Source organism: Emiliania huxleyi, assembly GCF_000372725.1.
Source record: "Emiliania huxleyi CCMP1516 unplaced genomic scaffold EMIHUscaffold_43, whole genome shotgun sequence".
Taxonomy (NCBI): Eukaryota; Haptophyta; order Isochrysidales; family Noelaerhabdaceae; genus Emiliania; species Emiliania huxleyi.
Window position 1 is genome coordinate 677310 of NW_005198751.1, and position 17955 is coordinate 695264.

Consider the following 17955-nt stretch of genomic DNA (forward strand, 5'->3'; position numbering starts at 1 on the left):
GCGCGCCTTTCGTGAGCACCTGCTCCCCGCTGCGGTAGTTAAGGAGGTGCTTGTGCTGGCGGGGGCAGTACTCGACCATCTCGTCGTGCGTGGCCTGCGCGAGAGCAGGGACAGATCACTGGCCAGAGTGCGGGTTGGGTGCGGCGGGTCAGACGGTCAACACACCTGGCTGCCGCCGGCCCAGAAGAAGATGCTTTGCGCGAAGTCGCCCACCATGAGCAGGTTCGCACCCTTGAGCAGCATCTGCTGGATAAACAGCCAGATGATGTGGAACGCGTCCTGCAACTCGTCGACCAGGACGTGCGTGTAGCTTCCGAGGTCGAGGCCGAGGTAGACGGGGAGGTAGACGAGGTCCATCTGGTCATAAACAGGCAACGGGACCCGCTGCTGCGTCACCTCGTTGAACAGGTGCGACTTGCCGTTGACCGTCAGCGAGGTGGCGACGTCGATCGACGTGCTCAACACGTTGGACGCGAGGTTGATGCCGAACTCGAGCCGGTTCTCCTCCGTTCCAAACTCGTCGTCCGGGAGCGCGAGCTTCTCCGCCAGCCGAGAAGCAGCCCGGAGTAGCATGCCTCGATGATGGTTTGCAGGTTGTACTCCGCCGAGAGGGCCAACACCGTCACCGCTGTCACCGACGTCTCGGACGCGGAGCCGGCACCGGGAAGCCACTGGTTTCTCACAGCCTGGTTCGTCGACCCGGAGGACGAGGAATGAGCGCGCCCGTGTCTGCTGGCAGACCTGCTGCTGTCGTGCGTGATAGTGTCGTGCGTGATAGCGCCAGGGCAAGCCTCGTGCCGCGATTAGACGGTGTGCGCGAGTGCGGTCTGTGTGGTGAGCGGCGTCGGCATCCGCACCGTGAGTGCGCCCACTCAACCGTGCGATCGTATGTTTGCTATGTCTACTGCCTCCATATCTCCGAAAACGGACGTGTTCGATGTGGAGAGCTCAAGCCAGTGCCCCTTGGTACGGCACACGGTCGCGTCACGCCACGGATCTCGGGCATGGATGCAGGGAGCCGCCAGCACGCGCCCGTCTATCCGAAGACTCTCCTCACCGCACGCCACTCTCTGTCCCGTCCAAAATTCGCGGAGCGTTGTACGGCACAAGTGGGAAGGAACGCGCGGCGAGCGATGCCGGCGGGTGGGGTCGATGGACGGTGACGTGTCAATAACGCTTTTGCTGAGTACAACTCACACAACAAGCGCCGCGAGAGCGTGACCACACAGATCGACTGGCGGACAAGCACAAGCGGCGACAATCGACACGCAAACAGCACTCATCGCTGCCCGCACCGGTGCCGTCGCAAGCGCCGCGGCGATCGGCGCCTCTCCGGCGAGGCAGCCGGCGCACAAGCTGACAGCGTGGCGGCTGGCACGGACCGCGAGGGCGGGCACCGAAGAAGGCGGCTCCAGCTGGCGGCCACTTTTTGGTTCACACACAAGTCGACTGTGAACGAGAGCCATATCTGCTCAGGAGGTACAGTTCTGACCACTTTTGACGGTTCTTCACACCTTAGATATGACCCTTAGATATCCCTTAGGTATTACCTTGGGGTATTTCCTTAGGTATATTCCTCTTGGGTATTTTCTTAGGTATTTCCTCTATGGTACATTCCTCTTTGGTATATTTCTCTCGGGAATTCACATCGGTGTATTCCTCTTTGGTACATCGGTGTATTCCTCTTTGGTATAATCCACTATGGTGTATTCTTCCTCTTGGGTATATTCCTCTGATTCACTTCGGTATATTCCTCTCGGGTATACTCCTCTGGGAATTCACTTCGGTAAATTCCTCTTGGGTATAGTCCTCTGGTTCTTGGATTCACTTTGTTATTTTCCTCTCGGGTATAGTCCTCTGGGAATTCACTTCGGTACATTCCTCTTTGGTATATTCCCATGATTCACTTTGGTATATTCCTCTCGGGTATAATCCTCTGCGAATTCACTTCGGTACATTCCTCTTGGGTACATTTCTCTGAAGTTCCCCCTTGAGGGGTCGCCGGAGGCGACGCTTCCTCCAGTTCCTATGGGGGGGGGGCGACAGAGAGGATGTGGCCCTGAGTTATGTGTACGCCAACTCAGGGTGTGTGGCAGCCAGCTAACCGGTTAGCTGGCTGTGTGTCTTGTGAGCCTGTTTGTGTCTGTGTGTCGCTCGTGCGTGTCGTCATCATCTGTCTCGCGTCCACCCATACCGCGCTGGTGTCCAGTCCGAGCCTGGCTGTTCTTCACCTTCCTACCTAACCTAACCTAACCTAACCTAGTAGTGTCCCCAGCTATGGGCGTGTCCACGTTGGAGCCAGGTGTGGAGAGAGAGATTTTTAGAAGCCAAGAAGAATTTTGGCACTGACAGTGTGACTTGGTGTGGTGTGGACGCGAGAATAGCTCCGCCGTTCATGGAGGGAACCGATGCGAGTCGACTGGTGTGTGTCGTCGTGGTTTCGTATCAAGAATACTCACTCACTCACCACAGAAGCCGTCATCCGCGACTCAGCTCGACAAGGGCGTGGACTGGCGCACTCAAAAAAGAAAGACGTCGCCCCCCTAATCGTGAGACGCTCGCATTCGCTAGTGGGCAAGGCGCCAAGGGACGCTCTGCAAGCCGCCATCATGCAGACCTCTGTTGTGCTGCTGCCCGACGTGGGCAGCGATGCCGCGGGCCCGTTGTCGGCGCTCTCCGGAGTGCTGGGCTCGAGCCTCACCTTCGATGCAGCGCTACCGTTCACCCCGCTGCCATTCGCCTCAGCCTCGACCGCAGCACACTCCCGCGTCGGTGCCAAGCACGCGTTCTCACTCGCTCTCACGTCGCTGGCGGCAGTTTGCTCTTCCTCGGCACCGCGCCTCGTCTTGCTCACGCTTCTCCTGCTGGCGGGTCGCGGCGAGGCGTCGGGCACGATCTGCGACAACAGCGTGCCATGCTCCTCCGGCTGCCCTACCGGCGTGTATGGCACATCGCTGTGCGACGGCAGATATACGGGGACCACCGTGTATCTGTACGGCAAAGAGCTGTCGGGGACGATCCCTCCGCAGCTGGGCGACATCTCGCTGCTGAAGCACCTTAGTCTAGAGGGCAACTCCATCTCGGGCACCATCCCTGCGGAGATGAGCAAGCTCTCGCAGCTGAAGTACGTTAGGCTGTACAACAACATCATCTCGGGCACCATCCCTTCGGATATGGGCAAGCTCTCGCAGCTGTATAACCTTTGGCTGAACAACAACGCCATCTCGGGCACCATTCCTCCAGAGACGGGCAAGCTCTCACAACTGAATATCCTTTCCCTGAACACCAACTCCATCTCGGGCACCATCCCTGCGGAGTTGAGCGAGCTCTCGCAGCATGATGTCCTTAGCCTACACAGCAACTCCATCTCGGGCACCATCCCTTCGGAGACGGGCAAGCTCTCGCAGCTAACGTGCCTGCAGCTGTACAACAATAACATCTCTGGAACCGTGCCGTCGGAGCTCAGCGACCTGCCGCTGGAGCGCTGCTCCTTGGGCGGCGTCAACAACTTTGCCTGCCCCCTGCCCACCCTTCCCGATGTCTGCACCTTGAACTCGATCTATCCTCCGGAGTGCAACCGCGATCCTGCCGAGACGCCCCTGCCCGCTGTTAGCTCGCTGGTTGGACCAGCCCACTTTACCCGCCTGAAGACGGGTGCCCCCCCCCCCCCCCTTCCCACTCCCTTAGACCTTGCGTCTCATATGCGCCTCCACCTGCCTGCGCCTAGGCGCATGCCGCACCGACAACGAGGGCAACTTCGTCGACTTGTGGGGTAAGTCCTACCCTGAATGCCACGACTTGTGCCTCTACGACATCGCTTGCGCCGGCGCGTACGCCTCCCTTTCCCTTCCGCCTGGCCGCCCGGGCACCGTGGAAGGTGAGAGAAAGGTCCAGTCTCCGACACTCACCGACCCGACTCGTGCAGGCTTCGAGCACACCGCGGCTGGTTTCCTCTTCGACAAGGCCTCGCGCTGCAAGCTTCACCGCGGCACGATCCTGTCGACGCTGCCGGTTGCTGGGGCGGTGTGCTTCAGGAAAAGTTTGCGCGTGCACGTTCATTAGGGCTGCTTTGCTCGATGTGGGTGCGGACTCCGGGAATGTATTTGGAGTACTCTCATGGGATCGTGACACAGCTCCACTGGCCGCTCAAAACGTCTTGATGTAGAGCGCTCCAAGATAGTGTCCCTCCCAGCGCGACGGGTCTCTGTCAGACACTACTACTCGTGTCAAGGCACTGTGTGGCACCTGTGAGGAGTCTCAAAGGTACTGAATCCTTCTGGTTTTATACTAAAAAGGCTGGCAGGAGCGGTGTGACGTGACTCTCCATCACACACGTGCCTTCAACGACTACGGGAACCTTTTTTATTTTTTGCGAACGGCGCCGTCCGTCCGCGCGTGCTGCTGCCGGCTGCCGCCGCCGCCGCCGCTCCACCCGATCCCCGTGTGTCGTGAGAGTAATGCTTGTCCCTGGTCTGGCCGATTCTTTTCGCGGTATCCGCGGCGGGATATGGCGGGATATCGCGGGATACCGCGGGATACCGGGAGATACCTGGAGATACCGGGAGATAAGAGATACGGGGAGATATGGGGAGATGCGAGAAGATGCGAGGAGATGCGGGGAGATACGGGGAGATACCGGGAGATAGAGGGAGATACCGCAAAAGAATGCAATCGGCCAGACCAGGGCTTACAGGGCTATGCTTTGTGTGTGGCAGATGGCACCCGTGTGTGTCTCCCGCGTGTGTGTGTGCGTGTGGACTTGTGAGCCTCTATGATTATTAGACCGTCTGCGCAGCCTCTCGGAGAGGCGCTTTGTACTCGGGTTTGGATGGTAGCGGGGGGCCCGCCGGACGGAACTTCTGTTTCTTTTTTGCGAACGGCGCCTCTACCTGTGTGTCGTGACAACTCCGAGTTCAACGTGACCTCCGGTGCTCCAGCACGGTCGGCAATGCTCGTCCCGATCCTCGCTACCCCTGCCTCCACCCGGCCAAACTTCATGCTCATCCTCGGCGACGACTTGGGCTTCGACTTGGCCGCTGCGTACGACCACCCACTTTCCGTCACGCCACACCTCGACCGGCTGGCTCGCTCCAGCCTCGTGTCCACCGGCCACCACGCCGGCGGCGCGACGTGTGCGCCCTCGCGCGCGGCGCTGATGAGCGGGCGCAGCACGCTCGCCTTCCCGAACGCACGCAACAATGGCGTCGGCGATCTCCCGACGGTGACGGATATCCTCAATCAGCACGGCTACGAGACGGCGCACTTTGGAAAGTGGCATCTCGAGAAGGGCGCGGTCAACGGCTCGTACTCCCTGCAGGTCGTGGGCGGGCTGGACCAGCGGCAGCAGCGCCACCCGTACAGTCAGCGGCGCGAGAAGCGCCTCTCCACAAGCCTCTCCACACGGGCTCTGAAGGAGGAGGAGCGGGACGCGGCGCCAGGACGTGGCGTGGCGCCGACGCCGCTGTGTGCGCGCGTCGCGGCCAGCCCGTGGGCGGGCCAGTCCTCGACCGCCGAGGCGAGGGCAGCGGCAGCAGCTCGTCCGCCTCGGCGCGGCGGCGAGCGGTCACGAGGGCAGCGAGGCGCAGCTGCTGTCCGCGAGCAGGCGGCGCTCCTCTGCCCGCCGACTTCGGCCGAGGCGCGGAGGAGGCACGCGGAGGCGGTCCGACTTGCGGAGGCGGAGGACGCGGCCCACATCAAGGAGGCGCGGGCGGCGGCCAAGGCGGCCAGGGCGGCCAGGGCGGCGGGCAACATGTCGCGGGAAAAGGTGCACTACACGCTCGACCCTTCCGGCGGGTCGACGCGCGCGGGCGCCTCCTTCTGCTCCAGGCTGCCCGGCAGGAGTAGCAGCAGCAGCGGTGCAGCCCCCGTGCCTGATGACCGTTTGCACCGGGATGGCGGCCCACTGCGTGTGGTGTGTTCAGAGACGTGCAATATTTCACCGTCGCCTGTCCTGACACCTGTCCTGACACCGCAGGCTGCCAAGCTCGAAGCGGGAGCCGCGCGACGCGGGCGTGGTCGCCGCCGCCGTGGCGTGGCTGCGAGCGCGCGACGAGTCGCGCCCCTTCTACGCCAACGTCTGGCTCCACGCGCCGCACGCGCCGGCGAGAGCGTCGTCGAGGGTCTCCCAGCGGCCCTGTGAACAGCGTCTCTTCACAGCTGCGGCCCTGCGAGCAGGTGAGCGTCGTCGAGGCGGTCGGCCGGCCGCTGTGCGAGATGCTCGGCGGCACCGCCGCCAGCGTGCTTGGCGCGACGCCCTTCGGCCACTTGCTCGCGGCTGGGGCTGCTGTTGACTGGGGCAGCGTGGTGGGCGGCCCGATGGCGGCCAAGGTCCGGGCGGCGCGGGCGGCGGCGGAGGGCTGGGCGAGGAGGGCGGGCCGCCCCTACCCGGCGGGCGCACTCGAGCGGGCGCGCGCTCGCGGGGGGTTAGTAGTTGGAGAAAGGAGCAGTAGAGGCTCACCGGAAGTTGGCACACACCTTGGGTCAGATCTCTGACCCCGTGTGGCGCGCTCGCCACGCCTCGCCACGGTGTCTGAGGTGTGTGTGGCCTTGTTGAATGAGCACGAATGTGAGCGGCATTAGCACAGGCGCTCGCCGAGTACCTCGCCACGGTCTGGGTGGTCGACTTCCAGGTACGGCAGCTTTAATGAACAGGAATGAACAGTAGTCGACATGAATTTTAACGGCCTGGGTGGTTCGACATCCAGGTCGGCAGCCTCCTCTCTAATTACTTGACAGTCACTAATTAATTTGACATTGATTCCCTTCCAGGTCGGCAGCCTCCTCTCTGTCCTCGACGACGAGCTCCGCCTCGGAGATCAGACCTTCCTCCTCCTCTCGGCCGACCACGGTCCCGAGCGGCCGTGGCCCTCCGGCCCCACCGACGCCGAGCTGAACAACATGGGCCGCACCGCGCCGGGCGCGAGCGGCGACAAGCACACCCTGCTCCTCGAGGGCACACGGGGCTGCTCTTCGACTAACTCATTGCTGGACCCGCCCAATGATCAATGACCTATAGGCACACCATCCTCGAGGGCGGACTCCTCGTCCCCTTCCTGCTCCGCTGGCGCGGCGCCCCCGCCGGCGCGCCCGCCGCATGACATCACAATCCCGAAGTTCGGCTGCTAGAACCGCCCTCGGAGAACCTTCTCGGAACCGTCCCGTGCAGGAACCTCCACCGCGTGCGCCACTTCGCACCTCGACCTGCTGCCAACCATCGCCGCGCTCGCCGGCGTCGACGTGAGCACGTATTCACACGTGACGACTGACACGCCGCCGCCCCGCTCTCCCATCAGCCCGCGGCCCCTCGCCGCCGCCGGCTTGCCCCGCCTCGACGGCGGGGTGCAGCGCTTGTGGCTCGATGGCGGCGGCGCGGCGGCTGGCTGCACGCCGCGATCGCGCGAGGGCCCGCCGCTCCTCCACCACTCTAAAGACGTCCTGAGCGTCCACTCCTCCTCGTTGAAGCTCTGGGCGAGCCGCGCCCCTCTCTTCCTCTCTCTCCTGATCTCTCCTCTCGCCCTCCCTCGCACCCTCTCTCACGACCCCAATCTCACAGATTCCCCCAACCACATGGAACATGGACATGGACATGGACATGGACATGGATGCCCTCCCTAGTTCCCTCCCTCCTCTCCCTCTCAAACTCTCTCCCAACTCTCTCCCCCAGCCTTCTCTCTCCTCTCCTCTCCCTCCTCTCCCACCTTTCCCTTACACTGGGCTGGCCATCGCACCTGCCACCTACCTACTAGTACCTGCTACGACTGCGCCAGGTCTTCACGCGCGCAGGGCTGCCCTCGGCTGGCGGAGGGGCGGCCGAGGCGCAGCTGTGGCACGCCGCGATCGAGGCGGCGGCGGCGGAGAAGGCGGGGCCCAGCCACATCCCACAGAACGCCCCGCCGGGGCCCGCCACGATGGCGGGTCTTCCTGCAACGGCGCCTCGCCCCGCGGGAAGCCGCTGGGCGCCAGGCGGGGCGGTCGTGGTGCACGGTGGCGTGCGGATGAAGTGGCTGCTCTTTAACCTGACGGCGCGCACGACCCAGCCGACAGCGACTCGTGACCTCTAGCCGAGTCCCTGCCCTCAATGTAGCCGCATCTGTGGCATCGATCTCCCTGGATGGGGGTCCGATACATGGGGTTGAGGTTGCTTTCTGATCCCTCACGGACCCTGTGTGTGTGCACTCAGGCCGACCCTGCTGAGGCGGAGCCGCTGCCTCTCTCGAGCGGCTCCGAGGCGCGGCGCGAGGCGGTGCGGCTCTACGCCCACCTCGACGCGTGGCTCCGCGAGAACATCGAGCTGCAGCCGGAGAAGACGACGCGCGCGAGAGAGCTCAAGTCCTTCCGGGGCTTGCCTTCTCTGGTGGAGGCCGCGGGCAAGAAGGCGAGAGCCCGAGGGACTCAAGCGCGAGGGCCCCGGCCCGGGCGAGCAGGGCCGGGCCCGCACTTGTCGTTTGCGTAGGGGCGAGCGCGAGGTAGAGGTAAGGGGAAGAGCGTGGGGCCAGACTGACTCGGTTTGAGTGTAAGAGCCGCAGTCAGTCTTTATGAGGGTATGCTGATGTTGCCAAACCACAAGACCCGACTCTCATCCCACACATGCGACAAAACACAATTGCTAAAAATCTCTCTCAATCGTACGTGAAGGGTGGAGGGGCCCGTCCGCGGAACTAGGCGGCGCGGGCACCCCCCACTGGGGCCGAGGACAAGAGGCCGTTTGCCGCTTGCTTGTTCTTGATCCAGTTGGTGCGCATCTTGCGCGCCTGCTTGTTGATGTTGTCGGCGAACGGCGTCGCCCGCCACCGCCGCCATGGAGATCTGCTGCGTGTGTGGTGGACGACAAAGGAGGAGGCGCTCGCCGACGCCGCCCTCCATACACCGTCCGGTCCGTGTTGATAAAAGGATACAAGCCTCTCTCACAGCACACTGGCACGACAAGGGCGCGGACTGGCGCGGACTGGCACACACATAAAAGAAAGAAAGAAAACTGAGAGCCCAAGGGAGGGATGGGAGGACGGGACACTCGCGGAGATCGGAAAAGAAGAAAAAATCTCGCGCGAAACTGAACATGCATTGTAGGATTCCCACGTTAGAGGGGATTGGACAGTGCTTTCTTTGTACTGTCGCGGCCTAAAGTGTGTGTGTGTGTGTGTGTGTGTGTGTGTGTGTGTGTGTGTGTGTGTGTGTGTGTGTGTGTGTGTGTGTGTGTGTGTGTGTGTGTGTGTGTGTGTGTGTGTGTGTGTGTGTGTGTGTGTGTGTGTGTGTGTGTGTGTGTGTGTGTGTGTGTGTGTGTGTGTGTGTGTGTGTGTGTGTGTGTGTGTGTGTGTGTGTGTGTGTGTGTGTGTGTGTGTGTGTGTGAGTTTAAAGTGTGTGCAGGTTACTCAGGACACGATCCCGGCGTGAACACAGCTAACCGACGGATCCGCTCCTGACAGTGGCATGCACCGCGCTGTCCCGGCGTGAACACAGCTAACCGACGGATCCGCTCCTGACAGTGGCATGCACCGCGCTGCGGCGCGTGCCACTGTCTTTGTTTGAAGTAAAAAGTCGAATCAGAGCGGTGTCGGCGTTGTCCTGAGTTTTCCTCCCACGGACCGGTCCGCCCGTCCGGCACCGCTCCGGGACGCACGCCGGCGAAGCACCATCAAGCTGATGCACGGCCCCGGCATCGCCTTTCCCAGGCTTAGCTAGACTGAGAGATATTGTGCACAAGGGTATACTATCTACAAATATACACTGACACTGAACCTCCTAGAGCTCGTCCCGGTCCGTCACGGCCATCCTCGTCCTCCGGCGGGCCCCCGGCCGCGACGCGGTGCGGCGGCGTCACAAATCCGAACGCAGAGCACCGGGACGCGGTCGGGCGATCTGAGGCCCAAGTAGGCGTATGCATTGCCCATCCAGGGCTATCATCTGGACCTATCAACAGGGCCTGCGGCGCCGTGCTCAGGAGCTATGTATGTATGTATGTAGAAAGATGAACAACAGTCAGGCTCGGACTGGACACCAACGCGGTATGGGTGGACGCGAGACAGATGATGACGACACGCACGAGCGACACAAAGACACAAACAGGCTCACAAGACACACAACCAGCTGGCTGCCACACACCCTGAGTTGGCGTACACATAACTCAGGGCCACATTCTCCCTAGGAGCTGCTGTTCACACCTGCACAGACTTTGGTACGGTACAGTACTCGTCGCCCTGAATGGTTGCCCAGGTTACTCAGGACACCATCCCGGCGTGAACACGACGAACTGCCCTTCTCCGATGCACGCGCGGCACGCGCCACGGCGCGGCACGTGCCGCCGTCTTTGTTTGAAGTAAAAAGTCGAATCAGAGCGGTGTCGGCGTTGTCCTGAGTTTTCTCCTTCGGACCGCCCAACCGGGACCGCTCCGGGACGCACGCCGGCGAAGCACCATCAAGCTGCTGTACGGCCGCGGTATCGCCTCCCCTGGCTTAGCTAGACTGAGATATATTGTGCACAAGGTTGGCCTCTACAATATATACACTGACACTCTACCTCCCAGAGCTCGTCCCGGTCCGCCACGGCCATCCTTGGCCTCCGGAGGGCCCCCGGCCGCGGCGCGGTGCGGCGGCGTCACAAATCCGACCACAGAGCACCGGGACGCGGTCGGGCGATCTGAGGTCCAACTAGGCGTATGCATTGCCCATCCATGGCTATCACCTGGACCCATCAACAGGCGCCTGCGGCGCCGTGGTCACGAGGTGTTGTTCACACCTGGGCAAGCATTCATGCAGCACAGTACGAAAAACGGCCCGACCGCCGATGGCCTCCCACCGCATCGGCGCCCGCCTGTCTGGCCTCTCGCCAGAGCAGCTCGTCGCCTTCATCGACGAGCAGGCGCCCCTCTGGAGCGCCGCCGCGCTGCGCGTGGCGGAGGAGCACGCCGCACGGCTCGTGGAGCAGCCCGAGTGGGTGCTCTCCGAGGTCCTCCTCTCGCCGGACCTCGCCCCGCACATCCTCGCCCAGCTGCCTACCAAGGCGCACGCCGTCAAGGGCACGTGCCGCGCGTGGCGCCGCGGCTGGAAGGAGACGCTGAAGAAGCGCGAGAGGCCGCGCTTGCTCGTGTTCGGCGGCCGCGATGACAACGAGGGTAGGACTGTCAACTCGCTGGAGCGGTACGACCTGTCCACGAATGAGTGGGAGGAGGAGGCTGTGGCGCCAATGCCTTCGGCACGAAAGTATGTCAGCACGGCGGTGCTCGACGGCAAGCTCTACGCGGCGGGCGGATGGGCCAGCGGCGCAACTTCCAACCTGGTGGAGCGGTACGATTTGGCTGCGAAGTCGTGGGAGGCGGTGGCGCCGCTGGCGACGGTACGCGATGGTCACGCCGTGGCGGCTCTCGACGGCAAACTCTATGCTATCGGCGGGTACGACGGTGGCTACCTCGCCTCGGTGGAGCAGTACGACCCGGCGCTAGATGTGTGGGAGGAGGTGGCGCCGATGGCAACGCCACGCGTGAATCACGCCGTGGCGGTGCTCGACGGCAAGCTGTATGCTGTTGGAGGCTACAAAGGCGGCGTCATCAGCTCAGTCGAGCGGTACGACCCGGCGGCGGGTGCGTGGGAGGCAGTGGCGCCGCTGGCGGAGGGGCGGGACTGTCTCGCAGTGGCGGTGCTCGACGGCAAGCTGTACGCTGTTGGCGGTGGCAGCGCCAACGACGACGAGCACCTCAGCTCGGTGGAGCGGTACGACCCCGCGACGAATGCGTGGGAGGCGGCGGCGCCGACGGCAGAGGCGCGGTATAGTCACGCCGTGGCGGTGCTCGACGGCAAGCTGTACGCTGTGGGAGGCGACAACGAAGACGGCGTCACCCTCAGCTCGGTGGAGCGGTACGACCCGGCGTTGGATGCGTGGGAGGCGGTGGCGCTGATGGGGACGGCGCGAAGCGCTTCTATCGCAGTCTTGATGTAGTGGGCTTGCGCGCGGGTGCGGCGGCGGGCGGGTATCGCTCAGCACATGAGCATGAGCGCTCCAAGATGGTCTCCCTCCCTGCAGCGCCCGCGCGACTGGTCTCTGTTTGTCTGTCAGACACTGTCAGACACTCATCGATAGGAACTCTCTCGAGGTGTCGGCCCGGCGGTAGGGTGCCCACAGGGCCCAAAAAAAGAAAGGAAAAAGAAATGGGCCACCCCCGATCGCAGCACTTCGTGTTGGCCAGTCGAGAAATTGAGAGTGTGACTAGGAGGGTGGGACGCTGGGGATTCTCAAAGGTATACCCTTGGAATGGCCGGATCCAGCCTTAGTACGAGATCGCGCGCGCTTCGCGCGCTGCACCGCCTATTCTCCGCGGCTGTGTGACGACGCGTGCCGTGTGCCAGCAGAGTTGGGCGCGCGCGGCGCGACGGCGCCCGCGAGGGAAGGCGCGGGTGCAGCGGCCGCCGGCGGCCGTACCGCCCGCCAGCCGGCGCAGCAGCGGCCAGCGCAGCGGCCGCCGGCGCAGCAGCCAGATCAGCCGGTGCGCGCCTCTTGCGAGGCGAGTACTGCCGCCCGGCAGCCTTGAGGCGGCCGGGCGGCAGTACTCGTTCGAACTTTGCGAGCCGTGCGCGCGCCGAGGCGCCCGCGGCGCGCGCCCGCCCGGCTGCCAGTAGGAGGTGGCGCAATATGGCCTATAGTACAGCCCTTGAGGAGGAGGAAGAGGCTGGCTGGCAGTGCTGTATGCCGCCGAGGGGCAGTTTTGGGGTGCTGACCCACGCCCAGGGGGCTGCAGAACGCGTCCGCAGCCGGGACAACCCGCCCCCCCAGCCGAGGCCGGTCGAAGCCCACTTGGTCACAGCCATGAGGAGTCCTCTTGGTGCTCCTGGCGGCCGTTGGAATGGCGAGCGCGCGCCGATGGGGGGGGGGGGGGGGTCTTGCTTGCTCCACACCGAGCGCCATCGGTCCGGACCGGCGTGACCACCGAGGGGTGGCCTGCACAAGGTCTGAGCCGCGGGCGCTCGGCGCCAAGTGCAGTGTCACGCTCGCACTGGAGCGGGTCACAATGGGAAACCCTCGTTTCCTATGTACTCGGTCCCCCAACGGAAGAGGCCTCGCTCCTATTGGAACTGGCCAACATCAGATTTGCCTCGTGCGTCCCTTTTTGAGGCAAGCTATTTTCTTTTGGGTCGTGTGGGCACCCTACCGGCGGTCGAGGTGGAGGATGAATGGGGGCTGAAGTGGTCGTAGCTCTTGGTGCTCCACCGCGAAACCACGCCAACAACGCCAAACCGCCTACCAATCCACGCCTCTAACCTCAAGCCGCACTCATGCCCACTCCTGCGCGCATCGCCGAGATACAGCTCGAGTGCATGGCGGACGACGTGCCTCCTCTCGATGAAATGCAGTCGTGGTCCGAGACTGCGGTGACAGTATACTTTGAGTCCGGCGGAACGACGCGGCCGGCAGAGCCAGCGCCAGCCTCCGTGTCCTCCTCTGCCGCGCCGCCAAAGCCGCGGTGGCCGCCGCCGATGCCGTCCTGGCTCGCGGCTGAGCAGCGGGTGGCGTCGCAAGCCGCATCCTCGATTGAGCAGGCACACCACTCGCAGCCGGTCTCGTGCGTGCGGCTCTGGCGCGACGAGGACGGTTCGCTCGGCGCACGCGGCCAGCTGTTGGCCGTCTCTGGCTCGTGGGATTGCGCTGTGCGTGTGTGGAGGGTGGCGGTGGGCGAGGAGGCGGGCGAGGAGGCGGCCGGCGCGCCGGCGGACGCGGCGGCGGCGTTGGCGACGCTCGCTGTCGAGGGCGCGGAGCGCTGGGTGTGCGGGATGATGCATCATGCCCGCGTCGCCCTCCGGGGTGACCGCGAGATGACGCCGAGACTGGCCGCAGGTGTACGACGTGATGCCCGTGTCGCTCTCCGGAGGAGGACTCGCCGTCGTCTCGGCGCAGACGGGAGGGTGGGCAGGTGTGATGGGAGAGAGAGAGGTCGAGACGCAGGCGGGAGGGTGGGCAGGTGTGGGGGGGGGAGAGAGAGAGGTCGAGACGCAGACGGGAGGGTGGGCAGGTGTGAGGGGAGAGAGAGAGAGGTCGAGAGAGACGGAGACGGAGACAGAGCTCACTGGGCGAGGGAGAGGTTCAACAACGAAAGCTCAGGGAAGGCTCAGGGAAGGCTCCGCACTAGGCGAGCCGCAGCAGCTGCTCCGTCTCTGGCGCGTCGCCCTTGTCGGCCTGCTAGACGAGCCACAACGAATGTATGAGCCCCTCACGGATGATCACTCAGGCGTGTCGAGCCTGGCGGCGCCTCGCGGCTGGAGATGCTGCTGAACACGGAGGGCGCCGACGAGCGCGCGCACGCGGCGGCGGCGAGGGCGGTCGGCGGGCTGGGCTTGGGCGGCGATCCAAGCAGCCCGTTCGCTTGCCGCCGGCTGCTGATGAGGGAATGAGGCTTCCTTACGGTGCGTGGGTTGACACAGGCAGCCCGCTCGCCTACTGCCACAGGCGAGGCGTGCACGCGCTCGCTCTGGCGGGAGGGGGCGGCGGCGGCGTTGACCTTCTCCTCTCCGGATCGGAGGAGCCTGGTGGCGGTGCGCAGGGTGGACGGCGGGGAGGACTCGCCCAGGACACGCGTCCACGACACAGCCCCGTAGGAGCTGGTGGCGGCGTGGAGGGTCGCTAGCGCGACCGGGCGCGGCGCAGAGGCGGCGAGGGCGGCCTCTCCCCTCGCAGGGACACCGGACGGCCTCCTCGCGACGGGGGGGGCAGGGTCAGGGTTGGGGTCGGTGGTGTGTGCGGGACGTGTCCTCCCGGGAGCCCGCCCTCGCCGCTCCTCGATGTGGACTGTCGAGGGCACGCGCCTGACACGCCCGAGACATGTGTCGCTAGGAGCCGGCTTGCCGGTCCTCGATCTTGAGGCGGGGCTAACAGAGGCGAGCCGGCACAGCCCTGACCCTGACCCTCACCCCCACCCTCACCCTCACCCTCACCCTCACCCCCACCCTCACCCTCACCCTGACCCTCACCCTCACCCTCACCCCCACCCGGACCCGAAACCACAAACCCTAGGCTTGCCGGCTCGGCTTCAAGGCCGACGGCGCCTGCTGCCTCGCCGACGCTGCGAACGGCGTCTGTACACACCTCTACCTGCGAGCAGGCCGACGGCGCCTGCTGCCTCGCAGAGCTGCACCCGCCGGAAGGGCACTCTCCTCTGGTCGCCGCCGCCACGCCCAACCGGAGCCCACCCCGTGGCGGTGCGGGCTGTCCACGACACGTCCACGACACGTCCACGACACGGGCCCGTAGGAGCTACTTCTGGGACATGCGCTCGAGCGGTGCGTCTTCGGAGACCTTTTCGAGACACCTCCCAGACACCTCCCAGACACCTCCCAGACACCTCCCAGACACCTCCCAGACGCCTTGAAGACACAATGATGAGTATACACACAGGCGCACCGTGCCTCCGCCTCCCGCTGCCCGGCACCCGCGCGCTCTGCGGCGCCGAGGGTGACCCCGCGGCGCTGCTCGCTGCGGCGGGCGGCGCGGTCCCTCGCCTCCAACCCGGACATGTCCATGACGCGTCCAGGACGTGTCCACAGGCGGGCAGCGCGGTCATGGTCTTTGACATCCGAAGGCTGCCGGTGGACGATCCGGCGCACAAGAAGGCGCCCGCGCCGCTCGCGCGCTTCGATGCCCCCGCGGGGGGCAGCCTCGAGTGCGCCGCGGCACTGGGAGGCACGCTTGTCGCCGGAGACCGCTCCGGCGACCTGCACATCTGGTGTCTCTGAGCTGTACGGCTCTACGCCTGCTGGGAATACTAAATTAGTCAAACACCGCTACGGCATAGACAGAAGAAAAACATAAAGTTAGAGCCGTAAAGACGCGCACTCACGGTCACGCGTGCCGTCACGGCGAACTGAGAGCGTCACACTTCGCGTGTTTTTTATACCCCGCCGGCGGCCCGAGAGGCGTCCTCCTACTTACACCACGGTGATGCCAAGAGCAATCCGCGCCGCCGTGAACGGCGCGGCCGCCTCCCACGCGTTCGTCACGGGATCGTATCGCTCCACCGAGCTGAGGCGGCCGTCGTCGTCGTTGTAGCCTCCACACAGCAACAGCATACAGCTTGCCATCGAGCACCGCCACAGCGTGTTCCTGCCGCGCTGTCGCCATCGGCGCCTCCTCCTCCCACGCACTCATATCGCCGGGTCGTACCGCTCCACCGAGCTGAGGTAGCCGTCGTCGTTGTTGTAGCCTCCCACAGCATACAGCTTGCCGTCGAGCACCCCCACGGCGTGATAAAACCGCACCTCCGCCATCGGCGCGCCACCTCCTCCCACGCGTTCGTGGCGGGATCGTACCGCTCGAGAGAGAAGAGGGTGCCGTCGTCATCGTTGCAGTTGCAGCCTCCCACAGCGTACAGCTTGCCGTCGAGCACCGCCATGCCGTGAGCCTCCCGCGCCGACGGCATCGGCGCCACCGCCTCCCACGCGTTCGTCGCGGGGTCGTACCGCTCCGCCGAGCTGAGGGAGCCGTCGTCGTACCCGCCCACGGCGTACAGCTTGCCGTCGAGCACCGCCATGGCGGGAGTAGACCGCTCGACCGCCATCGGCGCCACCGCCTCCCATGCTTTCGTAGCAAAGTCGTACCGCTCCACCGAGCTAAGGCAGCCCTCGTCGTTCTCGCCGCCCACGCCGCGTACAGCTTGCCATCCAGCACCGCCGTGCCGACAAACCGTACCGTCGGCATCGGCGCCACAGCCTCCCCCTCCTCCCACTCGTTCGTTGACGGGTCGTACCGCTCCAGCGAGTTGACAGTCCCACCCTCGCTGTCTTGGCCGCAAAACACGAGCAGGCGCGGCCTCTCGCGCTTCTTCAGCGTCTCCTTCCAGCCGCGGCGCCACGCGCGGCACGTGCCCTTGGCGGCGTGCTCCTTGGTCGGCAGCTCGGCGAGGATGTGCGGGGCGAGGTCCGGCGAGAGGAGGACCTCGGAGAGCACCCACTCGGGCTGCTCCACGAGCCGTGCGGCGTGCTCCTCCGCCACGCGCATTGCGGCGGCGCTCCAGAGGGGCGCCTGCTCGTCGATGAAGGCGACGAGCTGCTCTCGCGAGAGGCCAGAGAGGCGGGCGCCGATGCGGTGGGAGGCCATCGGCGCGGGGCGTGAGTGGCGTGCTTCCACGTGGGCGTCCCAGCGTGCGCGCAACACCCAATACACACGTGTATCTCGCTCCCCATCGAGCTCTTCTTGCCGCACGGCTCTCTTGCTGTGTGCCGGCACAGAGCTCCGTGCCAGCCCTCCAGCGAGATAGGAACGAGTGTATCGCTTTGACGGATCGACCGTGCTTGTTATCAAGACCGATGTGACGTACACAGTTACACTCCAGACGTTCTACGTACTCTCCTATCCGGCAACCGGCGAGACGCTGTCGTGAGCCACAGCCGCTCTTGCGGCAGCCGCCAGCGGAGGCCGAGCGCGTCGCGTGAGTTGAAATCGATGTGGCGAGTCGACCGTCAGTCCGCACGATGGCACTGCGCCCGCGGCGGCTGCTGGCGAGGGCAGCAGCGGCGCGCGCGAGGCGGCAGCTAATCGGGTCCGAAGTCCCCCCCCCCGAGTGGTGTGGTTCGAGCAAAAGTTTTTTTCAAGCGCTCGAGCAAAAGAATTTTCCGCTCGCAAGGAGAGCCCCTCCGAATCGAGGGTGGGGAGGCCGATCGGAGGGGCCCTGAGGGGTGACGTCGAGTGAGGATGTACGTCATGTGCGTGTTTGGTGTTTCTTAGCTCCGAGTAGAGGGGGCGCTCCGCCGCTAGGCGCTAGGGGTACTAGGCTAGGGGAAACCCAAAGCGCAGACTAACCCTCGGAGACCCGTGTTTCAGTCGCGCTCCCAATACGTGCATCACTTTTGTGACGGTGTTACAACTTTGATCAACCATATCTCGATAACTACCATGATCCATGTCGACGCTCATGAAAGTAGGCGCAATCGATCGGGCGCCGGGCGCCCAGTTGATTGCGCCTACTTTCATGAGCGTCGACA

At 64.4% G+C, this 17955-nt stretch overlaps 4 protein-coding genes across 4 annotated transcripts; 3 read left to right on the top strand and 1 right to left on the bottom strand.

The window, feature by feature from the left end:
- Positions 1-3005: 3005 nt before the first annotated feature.
- Positions 3006-3473, top strand: EMIHUDRAFT_55590 (hypothetical protein; the record flags this gene model as incomplete). Its single annotated transcript, XM_005769254.1, has 1 exon — positions 3006-3473. A coding segment is annotated over one exon (468 nt), but the record flags the coding sequence as incomplete, so codon positions are not given.
- A 1475-nt stretch (positions 3474-4948) lies between these two features.
- Positions 4949-7008, top strand: EMIHUDRAFT_210495 (hypothetical protein; the record flags this gene model as incomplete). The annotated part of the gene is made up of 5 exons (XM_005769255.1): positions 4949-5793; positions 5975-6074; positions 6175-6303; positions 6585-6629; positions 6769-7008. The coding sequence occupies 5 exons, from the start codon at positions 4949-4951 to the stop codon at positions 7006-7008; spliced, it is 1359 nt and encodes a 452-aa protein (XP_005769312.1).
- A 6302-nt stretch (positions 7009-13310) lies between these two features.
- On the top strand, positions 13311-15774 carry EMIHUDRAFT_436509 (hypothetical protein). The gene is made up of 12 exons (XM_005769256.1): positions 13311-13746; positions 13820-13895; positions 14112-14139; positions 14211-14332; positions 14404-14501; positions 14578-14657; positions 14813-14856; positions 14993-15013; positions 15081-15160; positions 15230-15258; positions 15374-15468; positions 15523-15774. The coding sequence occupies exons 1-7, from the start codon at positions 13333-13335 to the stop codon at positions 14838-14840; spliced, it is 846 nt and encodes a 281-aa protein (XP_005769313.1). The 5' UTR covers positions 13311-13332; the 3' UTR covers positions 14841-14856; positions 14993-15013; positions 15081-15160; positions 15230-15258; positions 15374-15468; positions 15523-15774.
- Positions 15746-17071, bottom strand: EMIHUDRAFT_210500 (hypothetical protein; the record flags this gene model as incomplete). Its single annotated transcript, XM_005769257.1, has 3 exons — positions 15746-15759; positions 15812-15839; positions 16772-17071. 3 exons carry the CDS (start codon positions 17069-17071, stop codon positions 15746-15748), a joined length of 342 nt encoding a protein of 113 aa, XP_005769314.1.
- Between the last annotated feature and the right edge of the window lie 884 nt (positions 17072-17955).